Below are 22633 nucleotides of genomic sequence, written 5' to 3' on the forward strand. Positions count from 1 at the left end.
CAGTCTGGGGCTAGCCGACTTACCTTTTGATCTCCTTCGATTCCTTTTAGATTAGTGTGATTCTAAAGTACCAAACCGTGAAATAGGAAGATTAATGTTTTTACTCCCGTTTAAATTTCAAACCTTTTATTCTTCCTACCACGTTTAACTCTATTCTCTCAGGACCTTGCTACCCATAGGCAGCTGCTGACACCTCTGATGAGCTAGTTGGTGTTCCCCCAGGAATGGACACCTTAGTGTGGTCCTTTAAGATGCAATTCTGCAACTCAAGAAAATGAATACTCACCTCCAAGGTTGAGAGGGTGTTGTTTGGGCCAGGTGAGGCCCTGAGCCCTCCTCTGCCATGGAGGCTGGCCACCTTATGTTCTTTGGTTTATTTTCTCTTCTCAGAAATCCTGAAAGGAACTCTTTTCTGTTAAAAACATCTTCTTAGGCAAGACCAAACCAGTTTGAATGTTTATGAACAATTTCTCAGCATTATGCCAGTGTCCGATGATGAAAACTGTTGGCTTTATTACCTTCAAGGGTGTTTTCCCTACTGGCCTCTGAAGCTGGCCTCTGCTGCGTTAGTCTTGTAACACTTCCATGAGAGACTGCTCAGCACTCCCAGGCAGATGGCATTGAATAGAAATCTCTAAAGATTGTCTCTGTTCTCACAATTAAGCAGAGTTTGTTGCCTTTTAAAATGTTGATGTATAATCTGTTCTTAACTGGCCTGGGTGTTGCTACCAGACTTAAGTAATGGACACATCAGATAGCTGGTATTCTTACCAGATTCTTTTTTTTTTTTTTTTTTTTGAGATGGAGTCTTGGTCTCTTGCCCAGGCTGGAGTGCAGTGGTGCCATCTCGGCTCACTGCAACCTCCACATCCCAGGTTCAAGTGATTCTCCTGCCTCAGCCTCCTGAGTAGCTGGGATTACAGATGCCTGCTCTCATGCCCAGCTAATTTTTTTGTATTTTTAGTAGAGACAGGGTTTCACCTTGCTGGCCAGGATGGTCTCGATCTCCTGACCTCGTGATCCACCCGCCTCGGCCTCCCAAAGTGCTGGAATTACAGGCTTGAACCACCGCGCCCAGCCTCTTACTAGATTCTTATACATAAGAAGCAAATACATGGTGATAAGGAATGAGTAAATGTGTTTGGAAAATAGGAAAGGAATACTTTGCAAAAGTTTTGGCATTGAACAGAGATAGTTCAGTGGAAAGTATGTCTTCTTTTGGGTTGGACAGTGTTAATATAAAAATTATACTAATAGTAAATCATTCCCTTTTGTCCCCGTCACCAGGGGAAAACACAGCTTGGAAAGTAAAGAAGATTTTTTGTTATCGTTTTATCATGCCTTTTAGAAGCTAAATGAAGAAGACAAAGTATTTATAGTATCAGATAAGAAGTTGCTCTGGTAATTATTATTTTATACTTGTAGTTCCTTGATGCCCAGAAAATTTATTTTTAATTGTCTTTCTGGCTAACCAAGGGCATCACTGTCCCCCATAACCTTTGTCTGAACTCCTTGTCCCTTATCTCCCTCCTGAGAAAGTCCTGGGGTAAGTAATTATCTCCCAAGCTCAGATTTTCAGTGGAGTTCATGTAAGCACGTTACTGGAAATGACAAGTGCACAAAAGTGATAGATGCTACTGTTATTTTTCTGACAGAGTGGCAAGGAGAGAGTTCAACCTGTTCCTTAATTTGGTGTATTCGTTATGATTTTATTAGCACTCATGATCTTAAGGCCTAGAAAGCTCTAAAGGAGGAGGTAATATTTCATAAGTTTGAAGGAACTTGGTCCAAATCATCATTTGATTTTAACAAGCTGTTCATTTTCTTTTTTTAATACTGGAATAAATTCTAGCCAGGAGATAGTAACAAAAGGAATAGCTCTACTGATTTAAAAATGATGGCCCATTTGTTGAATGCCTCCAATGTGTGTTGTACTATATTAATGCTATGTAGTCAACAATGATAAAATTAGGTATTTTATCTACATTTTTCAACTGAAACAAATTTATTTTTAGAGAGTTTACGTAACTTACTCAAATTCACACAGTTGGTAAGGGACACAGCTAACTCTGAACATAATCTGTTAGCTGTCATCACTTTGTAGGAGATTGGTGACTGATACCAATTGGCAACAGTGATTAATGGCATTTATTAATGTCTGAATATCTTAAATAATGTGTTTTTGGCTTTTATTGTTAATCCTCTTTGAAAAAGACAAGCCTCAGATCAAGTTGCTTACTGCTAATTATAAACTGGGTAGTTCATATTATGCTCTTCCTGGACATAACATCCGTGTTTTAAACAGCGATTGGTTGCTCTGTGTGTGTGTGTGTGTGTGTGTGTGTGTGTGTGTGTTTTAATGTGTTCTCTTTGGTTTTAAGACAAGCAGTAGTCTGCCTATAGCAGAGCCTCATTCATAAGGAAGATAAAATAAGGAACATCAGGGTCAGGATTTAGGATGGATGGGTCGTTCTTCAAAGTGCTTTTCTGAATAATAAAGACATGTTTGCCTGTTTCATTTTACACGCACACTTAATAGGTAGTAGGGCTAGAATTCTAGCCCATGTCTGTCTGACATCAATGACTATGCACTTTTCACTAGGTTGGACTGTCCTTATAAAAAATGATTCTAATAATTTCAGTAAGTTTGTTTATTATAGTGTCATTTTGCCCAGAAGTTACCTATAATACAAAGCACAACTTAAAACTATCTTTTTAAGGATATAGCAGTTGGGTGCCCTCATTCAGCAAACATAATCTAATGAGGACCTGCTAAGTGCCTGACACTTAGGATTTAAGGGCCTGGAATCCCAAAGCTGAGTTCATACATTCAGCAGATACTCCTTGAGCACCCACTACATGCCACACACTATTCTAGACACCGGGGATACAACAGAGGGGATATGATAAATAAAAATCCCCCACTTCCTGGGGCTTAGAGCCTCTGATGGGAGGAGACAGTAAAAACCAAAGTAATCAGCTGAAGTAGGTAGCGTATTGGACTAGTGATGGGTATTAGGGAGAAAAGGGGGCAGGAAAGGGGGACAGAGCCAGGAGTCGTAGACAGGGAAGGCCTTGCTGAGGAGAGTCTGAGCAAAGACATGAACACAGTGGGTGAATAAGCCAAGGAAGACATATGTTCCAGGCAAGAATAGCAAATGTAGAGGCCTCGGGTGGGAGGAGTGGTGGGGAGGATGCTGAGAAGGGAACAGAAGTAGATGATGAGGGTGTTGGAGTAGCGCTCTTTCAGGCCAGCGTATCCAGACAGTGGAGCTTACTCTAAGGGAAATGCAGAGTCATTGGAGGATTTTGAGCCAAGACGTGACATATTTTTATTTATATTGTAAAAGGATCAACCTGGCTGTTTTGTGAAAAACACAGTACAGAGAGTGCAGAGGTAGGGAGACCAGTTGGGAGGTACACCAGAGTAACTGGGCAAGCAGTTACTGGATGGTGAGGTGGTAGGCAAGGAGAAGGCGTGATGGCTAGTGGTGGAAGTAATGTGGCGGGGTAGGCTGGGGCAGAGGTGAGGTTGTGGCAGGGAGGGGTGGAGGTGAAGTTATGGCTGGTAGTGTTGGAAGTGAAGGTATGGAGAGAAGGGGTGGAGATGAAGGTATGGTGGGGAGGATAAGAGGTGAAGGTGTGGAGGGTAGGGATGGAGGTGAAGGTGTGGAGGGTAGGGGTGGAGGTGAAGGTGTGGAGGGGAGGGATGGAGGTGAAGGTGTGGAGGTAGGGGTGGAGGTGAAGGTGTGGAGGGAAGGGGTGGAGGTGAAGGTGTGGAGGGAAGGGGTGGAGGGGAAGGGGAGGTGGAGGTGAAGGTGTGGATGGTAGGGGTGGAGGTGAAGGTGTGGAGGGAAGGGGTGGAGGTGAAGGTGTGGAGGGTAGGGGTGGAGGTGAAGGTGTGGAAGGTAGGGGTGGAGGTGAAGGTGAGGGTAGGGGTGGAGGTGAAGGTGTGGAAGGAAGGGCTGGAGGTGAAGGTATGGTGGGGAGGGTAAGAGCTGAAGGTGTGGAGGGTAGGGGTGGAGGTGAAGGTGTGGAGGGTAGGGGTGGAGGTGAAGATATGCTGGGGAGGGTAAGAGCTGAAGGTGTGGAGAGTAGGGGTGGAGGTGAAGGTGTGGAGGGTAGGGGTGGAGATGAAGGTGTGGAGGGTAGGAATGGAGGTGAGGATATGGTGGGGAAGGTAGGAACTGAAGGTGTGGAGGGTAGGGACGGAGGTGAAGGTGTGGAGGGTAGGGGTGGAGGTGAAGGTGTGGAGGGTAGGGTAAGAGGTGAACGTGTGGAGGGCAGAGGAGGAAATGTAGGTGTGGGGAGGCGGGGGTTTAGGTGGAGGTCTGGCGAGGAGGGGCAGAGGCAGAAGTGTGGAGGTGATGAGATGATCACATTCTGGAGATATTCTGAAGGTAGAGCCACAGGATTTGCTGAAGGATCATGTGGTGCATGAGGAAAAGTTACTTCTTGATGTTTTTGTTGGTTTGTATTTTCTTTGGCTTCAGACTCTGGGAGGATGGATTGATTGACTGTTCTGGGAAGACTCAGGGATGCCCTGGTTTGGGGAGAAACTTCAAGTGTTCACTTTTGGACATCATAGGTTTGATGTAGACTTTTAGTCAACAGAAAAGAAAATCCCACACTTGTCCTTAAGACTCTTAGGTCTGGTGGCAGAATGACAGATGCATGGTCATAGGGATACATATGCCTGCAGTGGATGGAGGAGACCATTTCATGGGGCAGAGGGAACTTGGGCAAGACTGCTGAGTGAAGGTGGTGTTGGAGCGAGCTTTGAAGTATAGGGTTAAGGACTGCTTGGGGAAATGGGTGGACTGGGGGCTTCTAAACACAGAAGCAGCCCAGCACATTCAAGGGCATTGGAGACTTAGAAGCTCACTCAGCACCTGGAGCACTGCAGGTCATTGGGTCATTCATGACTGTTGAAGCTCATGTGGTGAGGACGAAAATGAGGCTTGGGAATCAGGAATAGCTGAGGACAACCTGTGGTTGCCTTTACTGTTGTATGGAGGAGAAGTCAGTGATGGGGGACAACTGAAAATACTTCATTTCTTAGAAAGAAATAGCTTGTCGATTCCACAGCTGCCAGGACCCAGCTGGAGAGGAATGCCAGTAGAAAACAATAGAGCAGATGCTCATCTGCGGCCCTATTTGGTTACTCTTTTATACTCTTTTTCCAACCAGTGTTTCTCAAGCTGTAAAAATGCTGGGTTTCTAGTCCCTAGTTGTGCTAAAGTATATCATAGACTGAATTTGGTGAATGGCCCTTGAAATCTCTTTGGACTCACTGCTGGTCCCACTCCTGTGTGACTCTGAAAAGCTCAACAGGGCTGTCTGGGTGAAAAGAAAAGAATACAGTGAAGATATTATGAGAAGATGATTGGACAGATTTTCTTGACATTCAGGATTGAGTATATAAGAGATTTGATCTAAAATAAAATTTCTCAGGTTGTAGAACTTACCTGGGGAAAAAAATTAAAAAAAAAAAATGTGTTAGATGACCAAGACCCCAACTCAGGGTGAGTGTTCAGCAAGTTTTTGTGGAGTTGAACTGAAAGTCCTGGGTAAGGTCTGGATAGGTGTCCAGATTGGAGTTGTCACTAAGGCTGAAACTGAAGGTAGCTGGAAATTATCATTAGCAAAGTTCTATTGTTCCCCCTTTCCTGTGCAGGCATCTCTGTCTTTCTCTCCTATTCTCCTCAATGGCAAGCCTATTCCAATTAAAGGGAGGCACTTCTTTGGAAAGAAGAGGAAATAAGATGTTTTCAGCAATAATCATTACTAATATAGGTGGAGAATATCCTTACCACATATGATTACCTAATATTCTTCTCAGGAGAGATTGAGCATAACTGAGATGGAAAAATATCTCCATTGTGAAATATAGCTTGAAATGAGTACTGCATCTTATTAAAGTTAAGATCTTAAAATTCAAGAGTGTAGTCAGCATATACCTTCCAAATAAACCAGAAAAACAAAATAGCGTATCCATCTGTGAAACACAGAAAGCATTAAGATTGCTGTATCAACTTTGTCATAGTAATAAAAATATGCACGAATTGATAGCCTTGACTAGGGCCAATGGTCTTTTGTTTTCTACTTGTCATTTTTGTCTTCAAATGCAGCTATTCAGTAGCTTTGACGTGGAGAGGGGCCAGGGGTTGGCAAACTTTAGTTTGTGGAAGAATCACCTGTGTGCTTATTAAAAGTGCAGATAATGCGATCTTATCACTCTCATTCCAGGCTGCATTTTAGAATCCTACAGTAGCTTTTAAAAATTACCTGTGCCTGGAGCCTTCCATCAGAGACACGGTTTGAATTGGTGGGCGTGGAACCCAGGCGTGTGTGCTCTGGAGGTTCTGTACACCTGCACTTAAGAACGTATTTTTTTCGGGCACTCCAGATGCTCCTGCTCCAAGTGGTCTGAGTGTCATCCTCTGCAGACCTTAAATCTTCACTCATTTGCTCCATTTGCTGAATAGTGGCATCCGGTTACATTAATGTAGGATGAATAGTTAGGTGTATTTCAGATGTATTAAATTATAATTAATATTTTCTATGAAAAACTAAGTTAAAACAGTAGAATGGCCACCTAGCCGAAAGAGTATGTTTAAAAAAAGTAATAAATATAACTTTGACTACTATTCATCTCTAAGAAGAAATACTTTCTTGGTTTGATTTCTCCTAATCATAAAAATAGTACTTTTGTAGAAAATCTAAAAAAGTGAGTCAGCCATCCAGAGATGATCACTCTTTGACATTTTGACTTATCACTTAAGTCTCTCTTTTCATGGTGGGTCTGGATGTGGAAAACCGTGGGCTTGATCTGCAGCCGTGCCAGGGTTAGTAGCTAGTGCTACCCTGTCCAGCTGTCTGGCGTCTGATGGTGGCTCACCTCTTCCCTCCAAAAGAACTGCCTCCCTCTCTCAGGGAATAGTCTGATCTGTCTTCCTCTGTATCCTCATTTTTTCCTACTTTAGGTCAGAAACTCAAGTGGGGGCCCAAGAAGCTCTCATCTAGCCCCAAACTTGGACACTTTCCAGGACAGACAGAGCTCCCTGGGAAAATGTGTTGGGACCAATGTTGTCCACTCTTCTCAGTCTCTGTTTCGCTTCGAGCAGCACCCCTCCTTTTCAGCTTCTCCTCTTCTGGACCTGGTTCTGTGCGTGTTTGAGGAACCCTCTGAACAGAAGAGTTTAAAATAAGGCATCAGTGTGGCTTCTTTACTTAACCACATATAAAGCTTCCACTTAGACAGATATACTTTGTGTTCATTTTAAATAGATGAGCTAAAGGATTTAAAACTAATTTCATTGTGAAAACTACAGTAATTAAAAAATTATCAATATACGAAGTGAAGCAGGGTTTGCTGTGATTAAACCTTAGAAAAATACCTAGATACAAAGAACCTACAAAAATTTTTAAAAGATAAACTGCATTTCAGCCTTTCAGGTTTTTTTTTTTTTTTTTTTTTCCCAAATTTATTTCTGAGTTAGTCTCCTTTGAACTGGAAATATGTGGATTCAAAAATTGAAAGAGCTATTTATTGGCTTAGTTGCCCATTGGAGACAAAGAATTTAAAATGGAACATCACACCTGTAGCTGTTCTGTCATTTTTGTCCGTTGTGTGGGACATTCAGCTCCTGTAGTCAGAATATCAGAAGGCAGCCCGGACCACAGGGTGGTCCTTTTATCTGCTGAGCCACCTCAGAGGCGGGAGGCAGGAGGCAGGAGGGAAGATGGCGGCTGAGCCAGCTGTCTCTTAAGGCTTTCAGAACGGAGTATTTGAGGCATAAATGGGGAGCCCTTTCAGTGCTACAGGCCCACAGTGAACAGCCCTGGAGTAAGGAATCCTCTTATCAGCACCTTCAGAGAACTTGATGAGGCACTGCTTTCAGGCGACTCATTTGTGTGCCAGGGAGACCTTTGAAAGAACATTCTTTATAGTCTCCATCCATTGCTGGTGAAGAGATAAAAGTGGATGCATTACAGTAAAAACAGAATAATTAAACACTTGGCCTCACATTTGTATTGAAGGATGAAAAGAAAGCCAACAGTCTGTCAGACTCTCCAAGAATGCCAGAAGAGTCCTCCATTTCCTCCCTCTGTAAGAATTGTGATAAATTCTATTGTGAACACTTAGTTAATTAATTGTGGGGCAACAAAGTCAATGATATAGAACTGTGGGGAAAACCAAATTCCATTAATTTGGCTCTGGGCTACAGAAATGGCCTAGAAAATGTTGAGATCGAAAGGAGTGAGTAACTGATCAAATTTAGAGTATTCTATATGAGGGAGAGTTGAAAGCTATTAATTGGTGTTCATTTCTGTTTAGTGCAGTATACCATAAAACAGCCAAGGGGCTTTAGGGGTCAGATTGAATTAGATCCCATTTCCCAAGATATCATTTGTAGACTTGTGACTTAGGACACATTTAGGTTAAATGAAGCTGATACATTCAGTCATTCATTCATTTAAATATTTAACAACCCCCAGGCTGCTGATAATGGTTACTTGGTATGATTTTATAAGTATTAAATAGAAACAATAATAGAATACCTGGAATTTTTCTATGTATTTTATTTCTTTTCTGTAGTGATAGAATTGGCTTTTTATCATATTTCTTTATTGATTTGATCAAACATTATTCATGCTGTGTGAGTCTTTAGTAGTCACTGCCTGGGACTCCTTCAAAAAAAGGCAAGATACAAATATTTACAGGCAGCTTGCCTTCCTGGGTCCCTAAAAGGTCCTACTCCCCCTCCTTTGTTTTCTTGTTTTCACCACACGTCCTTACAGTGACTAGTTTTGGGGGCCTGCATGAAGCTTACCATTAGGAGCTAACCACAGAGATGAAAGCCTTGAGACGTGTGCAGTTACAGAAAATGTCCAGGGCAGCTCCTTGTTCTGCTGTTCATTTGAATTTACAGGGCTCCTAGAAATAAGTACTGTACTGTACTGTTACATTCATGAGATGCAGAAACACAGACTGTTCATTCATTCATTATTTGTTTAGGGTCTATTTGTATGTAAAATTATCCTGGACAGACAGGGAATTAGAAGCACAGATTATTTGTGCCCAGGTCATTTTGAGACAGCCATTTTTGTTGTTCTCTCTGTCCTTCACCCCGTGGTACTGGCACCTACAAAGCGAAACCTGAATCGTGGATTCTTGGCCAAATATCCCCAGATAGCAGAGGGTATATTGCCCCCTCACTAAGGCATAAAGTTGGATTTTTTTTGCCATAACCTTTTCCCTATTTTTAAAATTAGTGGTTCTGTGAAAGAGGGACCCATTTCAGAAGGAGTTGGAGAGCTCTTATTTGATGGTGGATGACTGTACAAAGAGTCTGACTCTGTTTTAATTTATTCACTCTCTGTGGTTCACACCTCCTTTCTCACAGATGCAGAGTCAGATGTTGGGTAATAGAAAAATATGCTCCTGAATTAAGGTGCCAAAGATATCTTTTTGCTAATAAGTTCTCTGAATAGAATTGGCGAAGAATATAGAGAAAATATGCTACCTTTTTCTCTCTCCTCTTTTGATTTTAGCAAAGGAATGCTTGGAAATTTTAAACAGGGTTGGACATTTATATCTTGAAAGGTACTGACTTCTTATCAATTTGAGGTTTCCCACTAATAACAGCTTCAAAATTGTAACTGCTTAAAATGTAGGCTCATTCTGTTTTAAAGCTTAAAGCTGCCATAGTGGAAAGTTATGAGTTGTTGAGCCTCGAAAAGTAGACTCAGTGCCATTCATGTTTTCTCTAGAAACAACAGTGAGCATTTATTTTTTGTTTCCCAGGAATAAATGTCAACCTGTGACAGAATGACAGGATCTTAAAGATTCACACTAGATTAACGTTTTTTAACAAAGGAAGACACTAGTGTCATAATGCCATATATATATACATAGTAAGTATGTAGTAGGGAAAATAGTCTTTAAAACAAAGTTTGTTTTTTTTTTGTTTTGTTTTTTTTTTTTTTGAGACAGAGTCTTGCTCTGTCGCCCAGGCTGGAGTGCAGTGGTGCAATCTGGGCTCACTGCAAGCTCTGCCTCCCGGGTTCACGCCATTGTCCTGCCTCAGCCTCTCAAGTAGCTGGGACTACAGGTGCCTGCCATCACGCCTGGCTAATTTTTTTGTATTTTTTTTAGTAGAGATATGGTTTCACTGTGTTAGCCAGGATGGTCTTGATTTTCTGACCTCGTGATCCACCTGCATTGGCCTCTCAAAGTGCTGGGATTACAGGTGTGAGCCACCGCACCTGGCCAAAACAAAGTATAATTTTACAAAAATTTGAATTGATTAATATTTGACTTACAGTAAGTAAAAGGATAAGATGGCATATTGGCAACATGCAATTGTAGATGATCCCATAAAGCAATACCTTTGATAAATTGCCCAGTTCTGAAAGAGGAATAGGAGGTGAAGAGTAGGTTTTACCGCATACCAATGTACATGACTTGTGTGGGAAAAACAGCTCTGTTATTGGAGGCAGAACTCAGATTTAATTCTTGATGCTGTGCTCCTTATCCTGTGACTTAGGCGAGTTGTTCACTAACCTGGCTGAACGCCTGTCCTGTTGGGGTGAGCTGAGCATGTAGAGAGCAGGAGGGAGGTGCTTAACATCCCCACCTGTGTCTTCTGAGTGACTAGCTTCCTTTATGTTCTCAGGCGTCATCCCTGTTTAACTAAAAAGTAATCACACCATCATACATGGCTTATAGAGAATTATTTCTGTCAAACTCATGAAGATCCTGTGCATTTTAGACACACAACTTTCGTTTTAGGGAACCATTAGGGATATGATCAGATTTGTTTAAAGTTTAGTTAAGAAGCAAATATGCAGTATTTCAATTATGCCTGATACATTGAGGGCACAATGGCAGTTTCTTCTTCACAAAGGGTGATTTATGGTTAACAGAAAATGGAGAAAATAGTTGCTATATTTAGTTTATTCACTCACTGTTTCCAGGATTCAGTTTAACATAAGGGCTGAATACTTTTGCTCTTATGTATATCATTGATGCTCTGAAATGTCCACTTTGATTTGATTTTTTTGCTTAAAACCTCAAGGATGCTGTTGTGAGGGTGCCTTTGCTAAGGGAAATGGTGTCATCAATTCTGAAGTCCATTTCTTTTTTTTTTTTTTTTGAGATGAAGTCTCGCTCTTGTCACCCAGGCAGGAGCTCAGTGGCACTATCTCGGCTCACTGCAACCTCCACCTCCTGGGTTCAAGTGATTCTCATTACTCAGCCTCCCAAGTAGCTGGGATTACAGGTGCCCGTGACCACGCCCAGGTGATATTTGTATTTTTAGTAGAGACGGGGTTTCACCATGTTGGCCAGGCTAGTCTTGAACTTCTTACCTCAGGTGATCCACCCGCCTTGGCCTCCCAAAGTGCTGGGATTACAGGCGTGAGCCACTGCACCTGGCTGTCTGAACTCCATTTTAATGATAGGGAACACTAATGAACTGTTATAAGCACAGCTATCAGGAAGCTCAATTGAAATATTTGTGTTAACTCCTGGAAAAATTTTTTTTAGCAGTTCTGTATCTTGGGAACAAGTATTTCTGCTGTGTTTAGAACAATATGTGAAAATGCTTGTGAAGTGAAAAAGTGTTAGTCTGTTGTGGGAAACACTGCCCTGTGCTTAGTGAGGTGGTTCTAAGTCCAACCCAGGGCAAGGCGGGATTCACGTGTAGACTAATAACACTAGCAGAATTCTTGTATAGACCACATAGAAACTTTAATAGCAAGTTTCTGATAATGACAGCATCAGTGATAGTCATGTTAAAATTTCATAGAGACTAAAATTCTCTGCCAGATTATGTCGAAACACATGTGTAAGTGGAGATGTCATTTATCCATTAGTTGGGTTCTCAGATGAAGTCTAGAAGCACATTCTCTACTCAAGAGGCCAAACTTCTTCATGTTAATCTGTTTTAAATTTGCTTTTTTGGAAGACTGGAGCTGTCACTTAAACCACGGGAATATGTCTATTATAAATGAAAGCAGGCATTACTTTTCACCTAAACTGGATGATTTTTAGAAGCATTGCTGATGATATCGGGTTCATGAATGATTTCCGGTATTAAAGGTGATGGAGCATCCAGCCTAGAAGAATAATTGTTGAAACTTGACGCTTGTTTGTTGGTAGTCTCCCTGCCTTAGGGCCTATTGGAAACAATATTTTTGCCACTAGGAATCCCTGTGTTTTAAGAGACCTAACATTTGTGGTAGCTTTGTCCTACCAGCTTGGTACATTTCTCATCTCTCACCAAAGCTGCAGTGAGAGCTTCTGATGGGTGCTGGACAGGCACCACCTGCCTTCATTCCTCCACTTGCTACCTTGCTCTGGCATTTTCCCTCACCTGGACTGTTGCCATCCCCTAGTCACTGGGTCCCCTGCTCCTACTTGCACCTGCACTCAGAAGCCAGAATGACCTTTTAAAAGCATCCATAAGACCCTATCATTCCTCACCTCAGAATGCTCCACTGCATTTAAAATAAAATCCAGCTCTGCAGACCCATGGGATCTGACCCCTCCTCACATCTACCTTATCTTGTACCCCTCTTCCTCACACCCCCTGCATTCCAGCTACCCTGGCCTTCTTTTCATTCCTTGCCCAAGCCTGGGCAATCATCTTCCTCACAGGCTTTATCGCCACTGTGCATATCTGCATATGGCAGATTCTTCTGATATTTCAACACTGCTTAAATTTTTCCTTCTTGGAGAAGCCTTCCCTAACCATCCAGTCTAGAGCAGTCAGTTATTTCCTTTAAGTGGATTATTTAACAACATCTATCTCTGACACTTTTTATTTCTTTTCCTCCTCCAATTAGAATGTAGGCTCCACTAGAGCAGAGACCTTGTTCATCTTTATCTAATGTATCCCTAGGCCTCAAAACAGCTGTTCAGGAAATGTTTGTTAAAGGGATATATTAATGAATGAAGCAGTGATGTAGCCAGTATTTCTAAGTTAATTGATAAGTTTCCAACATAAAGCAAAAAAGCCTTGTCAGTGTGTACAGCCATGTCACTGCTAAATGTACACTTTCCTTTAAAATAGCAAAACGAAATCTCAGATCATCAGGCCTCCTTTTCTGAACCTCTGAAGTTCAGGAATCCTAGTCGGGGAACTTCCTTGCTTTTGAAAGAGTGTTCACAGTGCAGAGATCCTAGAACAGAATTTGAATTGGTTCTTCTGCCACTCCCTCAATAGACTTAATTTGCAAGTAGTTTTGCCCCCAGGGGAACCCTGCCTCTCCTATTAATACTGTCACTGAACTCTATTAAAGTTCTCTGCTAACATAGGTCCTCTTCCTCGAGTCGGAGCATCAGCTGCTTCCTTTGCTTATTAAAATGTATTTGGGTACATGTGGGTTCAACCAAAGATTCTTGGTGTTTCAGAAGCATGGGCAAATTTATGTGCTGGCATTTGGTACCAGTTGGATTTGGAAATATGAACATATAGTGGTAAGGTGGATGCTTCCATAGTCACCATATCTAAATATATATATTCTAAACTATATTTGTTGATTTTTCTGTTCACGCATAGAAGATCTAAACATTTTTGAACTTAAAAGCTAAAAGCTTACTGCAGATAAACCAGATTTTCCCAATCTATTAAGTAAGTGTTTTTTTTCAAATTTTTCAGGTTATCTGTGTAAAGTATTGCTTCAGTGAACTAATAAAACCTTTATAGACTCAAATAGTTAATGAAGCCTTCAGCCTGACCCACACAGCGGTGGGAGAGGTCGGTGCTTGCTAGAGGGCTGGCGGCTGCCTGCCCTCAGAGCTTTATGCCCTTGGGCCTTGTCAGTAGGATCAGGTAGTACCTGTCTTCACTTAGCAGCATTTCTTTAGATTTCTTGCTGTGAATGTAACCGTGTCTTTGGTTCTCAGGAATCCTAGAATTTTGGAATTTTAGAACAGAAAGGGAAGCCACATTCTGTTGAGGTCACAGAGCATATGGCAGAGTTGGGCCCGGAACCCACTTTTCCTGCCCCGTCACAGTACCTCCCTGTGCTCTTATTTATTCCGGATTTCCCTTCTGTCTTTCTGAAGTAGCCTGTGATGTTTGTGTCTAAAGTTTAAAACTAGTTGTCTTGAGACTGAAAGTTAGTGATTTTTTTTTTAATCAGACAAGTGTTCTTTCCTGTGAAAATCCTTTCTGTCCCCACAGACTTGGTTAAACCCCCCTCTCTGGGCTGTGTTCTCACACCCTGGGCATGGTGCTTGGCTTGCTTCTTGAGGTAACCTGTCTGAATGTGCATTCCTTGAAGCAGGGGACTGGGGCCTGTGGCCTGTGGCCTTACTATTGTTTCATTTAGTTTTTTAGTTTTTTTTTTTTTTTTTAAGTTTCCAATACTGATTTGTAAATGTGCAATGCTGTTATGAAATCTTTGTCTCCATATTGATGAATCTTGGTAACCCTTTGCAGATTTACAGTGGCTATTGTGAAATTAATTTTTGAATTATTATGTCTTCATAAAAATCCTGACTTTTTGCTACTTACATAATCTTAAAAAGTCAGTCAGCTCCACAGGAGCTGGTGTATTGGCCTTCAAGATTTGAACTTAGCATGGCCAAAAAGCTTGTTTTTTACAAACCATCAGAATTGTCCCTGCATCTCAACACTTTATTGTCAGCTTTTTGAAGATATTTAATAATGACCAGTCCTGAATTTTACCATTTTGTACTCTGAGGAGTAACTTGTCCCCGCTGCCCCTTCAGGGCCTGTGTGATCTCTGAGTTTGGCCTAGCTTTGAGCTGAAACAATGGAGAAGCCCAGTTATGCTTTCTGAGGTTCCCATGTCTGCCGGATGATCCCTGAGTAACAAGATGATGTGTCCTTAGCGAGGGTCAGGCGGCCTTGCAGGACCTGCCTGTGTCCGGCTTGCTCTCAGTCCCTTTTCCTCACCTCTCATCACTCTCATGCACCCCTTCCTTCCTGCTACATCAGACAGTGTAACCTCATGCAAGTAAGTGCATGCGATCCTCCATGCTGTTCTGCTTTTGCTTGATTGGAATCCTCTGCCTAGAACTTTTTCCATTCTTTCTTTCACGGTTTCTTTTTTTTTTTGGGGGGGGGGGAGGGGGGATGGAGTTTCACTCTTGTCACCCAGGCTGGAGTGCAATGGCATCATCTCAGCTCACTGCAACCTCTGCCTCCCTGGTTCAAGCGATTCTCCTGCCTCAGCCTCTCGAGTAGGTGGGGTTACAGGTGCCCACCGCATACACAGCTAATTTTTGTACTTTTAGTAGAGATGGGGTTTCGCCATGTTGGCCAGGCTGGTCTCGAACTCCTGACCTCAGAGGATCCACCCGACTTGGCCTCCCAAAGTGTTGGGATTGCAGGTGTGAGCCACTGCACCCAGCCTCTTCTACTGTTTCTTTAAACACAACTCAGGAGGTGATATTGCCAAGAGTGAGGTGGATTGGAGTTAGGCATAGGGAGGGAAGTGCTGTCCCAATCCCAGCATGAGCCTCTGGACAGATGGAGGCCACCTGCTGCAATGGGGAGGACAGGAGTCAAGCAGATTGGGGGGTTGGCAGCAGGCAGGGGGTGGTGCAGAGATCAAAGGTTTGGATGGGAAAATGTTCGGTTTTAGGTGCTTCTGAGATATCCAGGTAAAGAAGTGAGAAGAAGAGTTGTATTTATGGATCTGAAGCTCAGTGAGAGGTCACAAAATTTGGAATTGTCATTGTATTTGAAATGAAGTGGATGAGCTCTCCAAGAAAGAGAATTTAAAGAGTGAGACGGATTCGTAAAGAATTGTGAAGTTTAGAAATAGCATATGAGAAATGGGATATGCAGAGACAAGTGGAAATGAGGAAGAGTAGCCAGAAAAGATAGAAGGAAACCAAGAGGGTGTCAAACCTGGAGAACTGAAAGATGAGGAGGGATGCCACCTAGGATTGATTGGCTTGTGGGGAGGTCATGGTCACCTTAGCGAAGTTACTAGAATTATGAGGAATATACTGAAGGGTGAGTGAGTGGGAGGATATGGTGACAGCACGAGAAGAAAATTCCTTCCAGAAGCTTGGCACCGCAGAAAAGTAGAGAGGTAGGGCCCTGCTAGAAGGAGTAGGAGAGTGGAATGTGAGACCAACAGCAGGTTGTTTTGGTTTCTTTTTGGGATTTTCTTTTTGGATGGATGATACTAGGGCATTTTGTTTTCATGCAAATAGAAAAAATTCAGTAGAAGGGCCAAAGAATATTACTGTCTTCTAGCTTGCTAGCAACTGATGGTTTTTAGCAGACTGGTAGATAGTACTCTATAGTCACAAATACTTACGTTAAGTAAGACCACACTTCTCCTATAAATTTACACTTGAAATATAAAAGAAAAAAAGGTTGATGTTAAAAAGTTTGTCCATTTGAGTCCTATATCCTCGTTAGACAGGTAAATGGTATGAAGAGGTTTTCTTTTATGAAACACTTTGTTATTCTGTGGGAATCCTGTTTTACACATAAACGACAGAAATTTATATTAAGTATTTTCCTTCACTATATCTTTAGTTTGTGTCTTTTCATAAAATGCCACTGAATTATTATGTCAGCAAGAGAGGTAGGTAAATTTGAATACAGAAACAAATTTAGCAGTCATTTAGTTAGGAGATGGAGATTTTAGACTGCCACTTCTAAAAGTGGAAAAGATGAGGATTAACTGACTTTTTTTTCTTGCTTCTGTGGAATAAAAAATTAGAGCTGAAAAGGAACAAAGCCCAAAATGCATGGCAATGACCATCTTTTTATAGGTGAATTAGATTGGGGATTGTGAAGATGATTTCATTCACACCTGCACATGCATCCTTTGAAGCTCATTACCATTTCTTTTGGTGTTCGTTTAATAAATATATTCCTGAGAGAGGGATATTGAAATATGATTTACGTTTCTTTAAAAAAAATTAAGGACCCCTCTTGCCATCTGCCTAGCATACTTATGAATGTCCTTACCCCAACTTTTAGGATTTGGAGTTTCTAGGAATCCAAACCTTTAAAGCCTGAGCAAAACACAACTGTAAGGTAAATTTAGTATAAGGAAAGGACAGTTTCAGTCAAAACTAAGCATAAATACATTTTGTATCACTTTCTGTTTGGGATTTCAAGTGATGGTGTTTGCTTCCAGTAACCCAAATAATTGGCAGATAGTTTGGTGCAAAGTGAACCTATCAGAAGGGAAGGGAACCTTGGAAAACAATAGTCTTTAGTTAGTTGGAAAGGGAAAGCTGTGATTTTAAATGGCAGCACTATCCTAGAAAGCAAGGAATGAGTATAAGAAAAAGAAGAACCAAAGCAATGTAAATATCTTGAAAATCTAGTTTAAAAGAAATGTTTTGGCATTTGGGTTTAAGAGTGAAGGAGCACACTATAAACTTATTAAAATAACGAGTTAAAGTTAGACATATTGTATTGTATTTATTTTTCTGAGACAGTCTCTCTGTGTCACCAAGGCTGGAGTGCAGTGGTGTGATCTCGGCTCACTGCAACTTCTGCCTCCTATGTTCAAGCAATTCTTGTGCCTCAGCCTCCCTAGTAGCTAGGATTACAGGCAAGCACCACCACACCTGGTTAATTTTTGTATTTTTAGTAGAGACAGGGTTTCACCATGTTGTTCAGGCTGATCCTGAACTCCTTACTTCAAGTGATCCGCCTGCCTTGGCCTCCCAAAGTGCTGGGATTACAGGTGTGAGCCACTGCGCCCAGCCAGACATATTGTATTTAGATGTTGATATTAGTTTGCCATTAAAAATCGGGTTATTGCTTGCTTACATTGGTGTATGGGTGGGGAAGAGGAAACAAGTTTTGAAATAGAATTTGCTGATCTAGGCCATCCATACTGGTTTATTTGTAGGAATAATAAGAGCTTATGTCCTTTGAGAAATGTGGAATTAGATATTGATTCTAGTGAGATTCCAGCATGAAAAAAGACGTACATTTTAAAGTTTTATTACTTTATCTCTGAGTAGCCTTGACAGTTTTATTTTATTAAAATTGGCCAAAATGGCAACGATTTGCATTTATTATATTATGCCTATAGTGCTGGAAAATTAATATACCTAGGAAATATATGACAAGGGCATAGTAGATGATTTTGAGGTATGAGCTGCTGTGAATTGTGTGATATACAACAGGTAAGGTATTATATGGTATAGTCATAGATGGTAATGGTACATTATTTTATTCTTTAGATAGTCGGTAGGTGGTTGTTTGGCTCTATCCATTTTACATTTTTATTTAGCTTGTGTACTGCTGGCTCTCTGCTTTGGAGATGGTCCTGGATTTAAGACAAAAGCAGATGCAAAATGGTTTCCCAACTAGGCTGATAACACTAAAATCACGGGATATTCATTTGCTCAGGAAATAGAATGAGCAATTTCCTGAGCAAATGAGCACAAGCTAAAGTTGTTGATTTCTGCCTCACGTCACAGTCCCGAGTAGGTGGGTCATGGTCCATGAGGTCATCCAGAGACCCATGCTGGAAGGGGTAGCTCTGTCATTCCCCTGAATGTGACATGTCCAGCACTGGGTTTAAGACCTGCACATCCAGCCAGTGGGAAAGGGAAATCTAGGGCAAGTGGCTTTGTCTTTATGAAAATGACGTAAACATTGAGTGCATTTTTCTTCTGTTGTCTCCTTGGTCCAGTCTTAATCCACAGCCACAGCTCATTGTAGTCTCAGGCTGGGTGAAGGGGCACCTGCTGAATCTGAAATCTTAGTTACCAAAAGAAGATGAAGAAAATGGATTCCAGAGAGCAGATTTCCGGCACAGACTAGGAGCTCCTTGAGATGGGGGGTAGTGGTCACAACAGATGAATCTCTGTTTCTAAACCACAAGCAGTGCTTGGCTTATATTTGGTACTCAGTAAGTGTTTAGTGGGTTGAATTGACTATTAAAGCTAATCCTTTCCCTTCCAAAAGATGGAGTTTGATCAGAAGCTGTAAATTCTGCAGCGCTCCACAACCTTTCCTCCTCCTCCACTGTTTTCTCTATTTATTTATGCCACTTTGCAGGATAAGCATACAAAAGAGAATATAATATTTACCTTTAAGATTTGCTTGAAAATCTAAAATGTATTATAACAGGAAAAAAGAAAGTCTGTTCATTTTATTTGCATCACTACCTTTCTCTGTATTTGGACTCGATATTTACATATGCTTTGAGCAACTAAGCACATGCCAAATTGATATGTCTCTTTTATTCAACAGAAAGAATATCTGGTGATTGTGAAAGTAACTCTAAATAGAAAACACAGATATAGCATTTAGTTTATAACCTAGATTGGTATTTGTGATGCTCCCTTCTTCAAATTATTAAACATATTTTTGTATATATTGTGAAGAGAGGAACTAGGAGTTACTAGTTTTATTTTTGCACATTCTATATTATACCAATTATATAATTTGCTTAAAGCACTACACTAGTCCTTTGCTCATATTTTTACTATAAAATTAGAATTAGGAAGGGAAATTATATGACAATAATGAGATATTTGTACTTGAGATACTTACTCCATATACCTAAGGTAAGTAACTGCTTAAAATGACGTGGGATCTACTTGGCATAATAGCAGCTCTCTTGCTGCTTAGAGCAAAAATCTGCTTTAAAAACATAGGGGCATATCTTATTAGTAGGAGAAAAATGTAATAGCAAGAAATAAGTTATTTAGGTATTATCACGTTCAGTGTCCTCATTTGGCACATGTGGAAACTGAGGCATGAAATCCTGAAACATCTTGACTTGCAATCTTTGGGAAGATGTTCATATTTTAGAAGGTCTTTTTAAAGGATGTATCAGCAGATTATTATATATTAAGATCTGTTGTTTGAGTTCGCTATGAGATGAGATAAATTTACCTTTCAACACTCAAGGGAAATAGGGGGAAGCCAGGAAGATGAGAATTAACTTGGGAGAGAAGGAGAGGTGATCCTGCCTGTGCCCCTGCAGCTATGGCCAATGGGACAGATCCCGAGTCCCTGAAGAAGCTGCTGTTGTAGCTCAGTTGCTAACTCAAAGAGGGATAACTGGATTAAGAGAAATCACATGGGAAAGGCATTTGTTCCTTGAAGTATCTGTAGATTCCGGTGTTGGGAGGGCCCCTGTGTAGAGATAGGAAGGGGGAGGGAAATGAGAATGTCTGCTTCCATTATTAAATCATCCTTCCAAGGGATTGAAATATATATGCAGGTGATACAGCAAATTTTTTTAATTGAATGTAAGATATTTAATTATTATGACATTTCTTTAATGGCATTTAACAATCTGTTGTGGCAAAAATCTAATAGGAATAAAGCCTGTGATCATTACAGATCTTTTCCTCCTAGATAAATTTTAGTTTTGAGTCCCTGGTGGGCACCCATCTCAGTGGTGAAATTGACAAGTCATCTGTCCGGTGTGTGGAATAGGATGGGGTTTGGTAGCATCTCCCTCTCTCCTTGTGGTTATCTTGAGCCGTTCACGGTGAGCATCCTAGTTTTCTTGCAGAGGGAAGGTAGTTGCACGGAGTGACCTGATCTTCCCTTTTTTCTACTTGCAGAACAATCAACCATGACGACCGAATCTGGATCAGACTCGGAATCCAAGCCAGACCAGGAGGCCGAGCCCCAGGAGGAGGCGGGAGCGCAGGGGCGCGTGGGGGCGCCCGTGCCGGAGCCGCCCAACGAGGAGCAGCAGCAGGCCCTGGAGCAGTTCGCCGCCGCTGCAGCGCACAGCACCCCGGTGCGGAGGGAGGTGAGCCCAGGCCAGAAAACTAATGACGCGGTGTTTGCTGAGCTGCTCCAGGATCGGCTTTAACCTCAGTCTCTTAGCCCTAGAGGCAGCTATGAGGGGTCATCTGCTGTTCCCCTTCTAGCCCCAGGCAGATGAAAATGTATGCTATTTTAAGGCTTTCAGTGAATGACATTCCACAACCTTGCCTGGTAACTCCTCCTTTTAATTAAAACACTGAAACTCACTGAAGTCCAGACTGGAGATTATTGGTCCTATCTGGGTTTAGAGGAAAGATAGACACCAAACTGACAGCTTTAATTATGCTTGTGGTTGCTTTTTCTTTCAAGCCTAAGGGCCAGAGTGAGTTTGCATTTCCCCAAGCGTCACCCTGGCCCTAATATTGCAGGTCTACTTTTATTATTATTATTATCATCATCATTATTATTATACTTTAAGCTCTGGGATACATGTGCAGAACGTGCAGGTTTGTTACATAGGTATACACGTGCCATGGTGGTTTGCTGCACCCATCAATCCGTCATCTACATTAGGTATTTCTCCTAATGCTATCCCTCCCCTAGCCCCCCAGTCCCCGACAGGCCCCAGTGTGTGATGTTCCCCTCCCTGTGTCCATATGTTCTCATTGTTCGACTCCCACTTAAGAGTGAGAACATGCGGTGTTTGGTTTTCTGTTCCTGTGTTAGTTTGCTAAGAATGATGGTTTCCATCCGTGTCCTGAAAAGGACATGAACTCATCCTTTTTTATAGCTGCATAGTATTCCATGGTTTTTTAGTGGATCTTTAGGTAGGTCTTTCCCCCCCTATACACATCTATATTTTCAGTTCTTTTCCCTGTACATGTTTGAGTAGTCAGGAATAATGCATTTCTTTTAAAAGTTTTAAAGAATGGTTTACATGCAGGCCTTGAATAAGTCCATATTTAAATGTCTTTTGTCTTAAAACTTCAAACTTGGAATCAAAATGTTTTAGAGTGCCGATTTGTATGTGGTAAAGCAATCTGGAGTCCCCACAAGTGATTGGCCTCTTATATGTCAGAAGTGTTTCAAACTAGAAATTCTAAGATGTTGAGATAAGAGATATAATCAGCATATTAGTGAGAATCTTTGGAAGTCACAGCATTAAACTATATATTTGCAACCTGATTATTTTATTTCTTTACCTAGAGTATTTGCAGGTTTGCCTTTTTTTTTGTTTCAATTTTATACTTATTAAAAATTTGAGGCTGGGCTTAGTGGCTCACGCCTGTAATCCCAGGACTTTTGGGAGGCCTAGAAGGGTGGATCACCTGAGGTCAGGAGTTTGAGACAGCCTGGCCCAATACAAAAATTAGCTGAGTGTGGTGGTGCACGTCTGTAATCCCAGCTATTAGGGAGGCTGAGGCATGAGAATCACTTGAACCCGGGAGGTGGAGGTTTCAGTGAGCTGAGATTACACCACTGCACTCTAGACTGGGCGACAGAGCAAGTCTAAAAAAAAATTTGAGGTAAAATATACAAATAAAACTTACCATCTTTTTTAAGTGTACAGTTCAGTGGTAATAAGTATGTTTATATTTTTATATAAAAATATATATTTTATATTTTATATATATGTATATTTTTTAAAAATTCCCTTCATCACTCCTCCTCCCTACCATTCTCTCTATCCTTCCCAGCCTCAGGGGATCACCATTCTACTCCCCATCTTCATGAGATCCCATTTTAGCCCCCACATATGAGTGAGAAGATGCAGTATTTGTCTTTTGGTGCTTGGCTTATTTCACTTAACGTAGCAGCCTGTAGTTCCATCCGTGTTGGTGCAGATGACAAGATTTCATTCCTTTTTATGGCTGACTAATATTCCATTGTGTGTATATACCACTTTCTAAAAATTCATTCTTTTG

The 22633-nt window shown here is 41.4% G+C and overlaps 1 protein-coding gene across 40 annotated transcripts in view; it reads left to right on the top strand.

The window, feature by feature from the left end:
- Window positions 1-22633, top strand: part of EPB41L3 (erythrocyte membrane protein band 4.1 like 3) — a 237001-nt gene that overhangs the window by 120226 nt on the left and 94142 nt on the right. For 38 of the 40 annotated variants that reach the window (XM_063653415.1, XM_063653413.1, XM_063653411.1 and 35 more), the window contains exon 2: window positions 20558-20751. In XM_063653415.1, coding sequence (XP_063509485.1) covers window positions 20569-20751 — 183 coding nt within the window. In that variant the 5' untranslated portion in view covers window positions 20558-20568. The remainder of the gene's footprint in view (window positions 1-20557; window positions 20752-22633) is intronic. The other 2 variants (XM_054460556.2, XM_063653422.1) reach the window with 1 other exon arrangement.

The sequence above is a fragment of the Pongo pygmaeus genome, chromosome 17 (assembly GCF_028885625.2).
Source record: "Pongo pygmaeus isolate AG05252 chromosome 17, NHGRI_mPonPyg2-v2.0_pri, whole genome shotgun sequence".
NCBI classification, from domain to species: domain Eukaryota; kingdom Metazoa; phylum Chordata; class Mammalia; order Primates; family Hominidae; genus Pongo; species Pongo pygmaeus.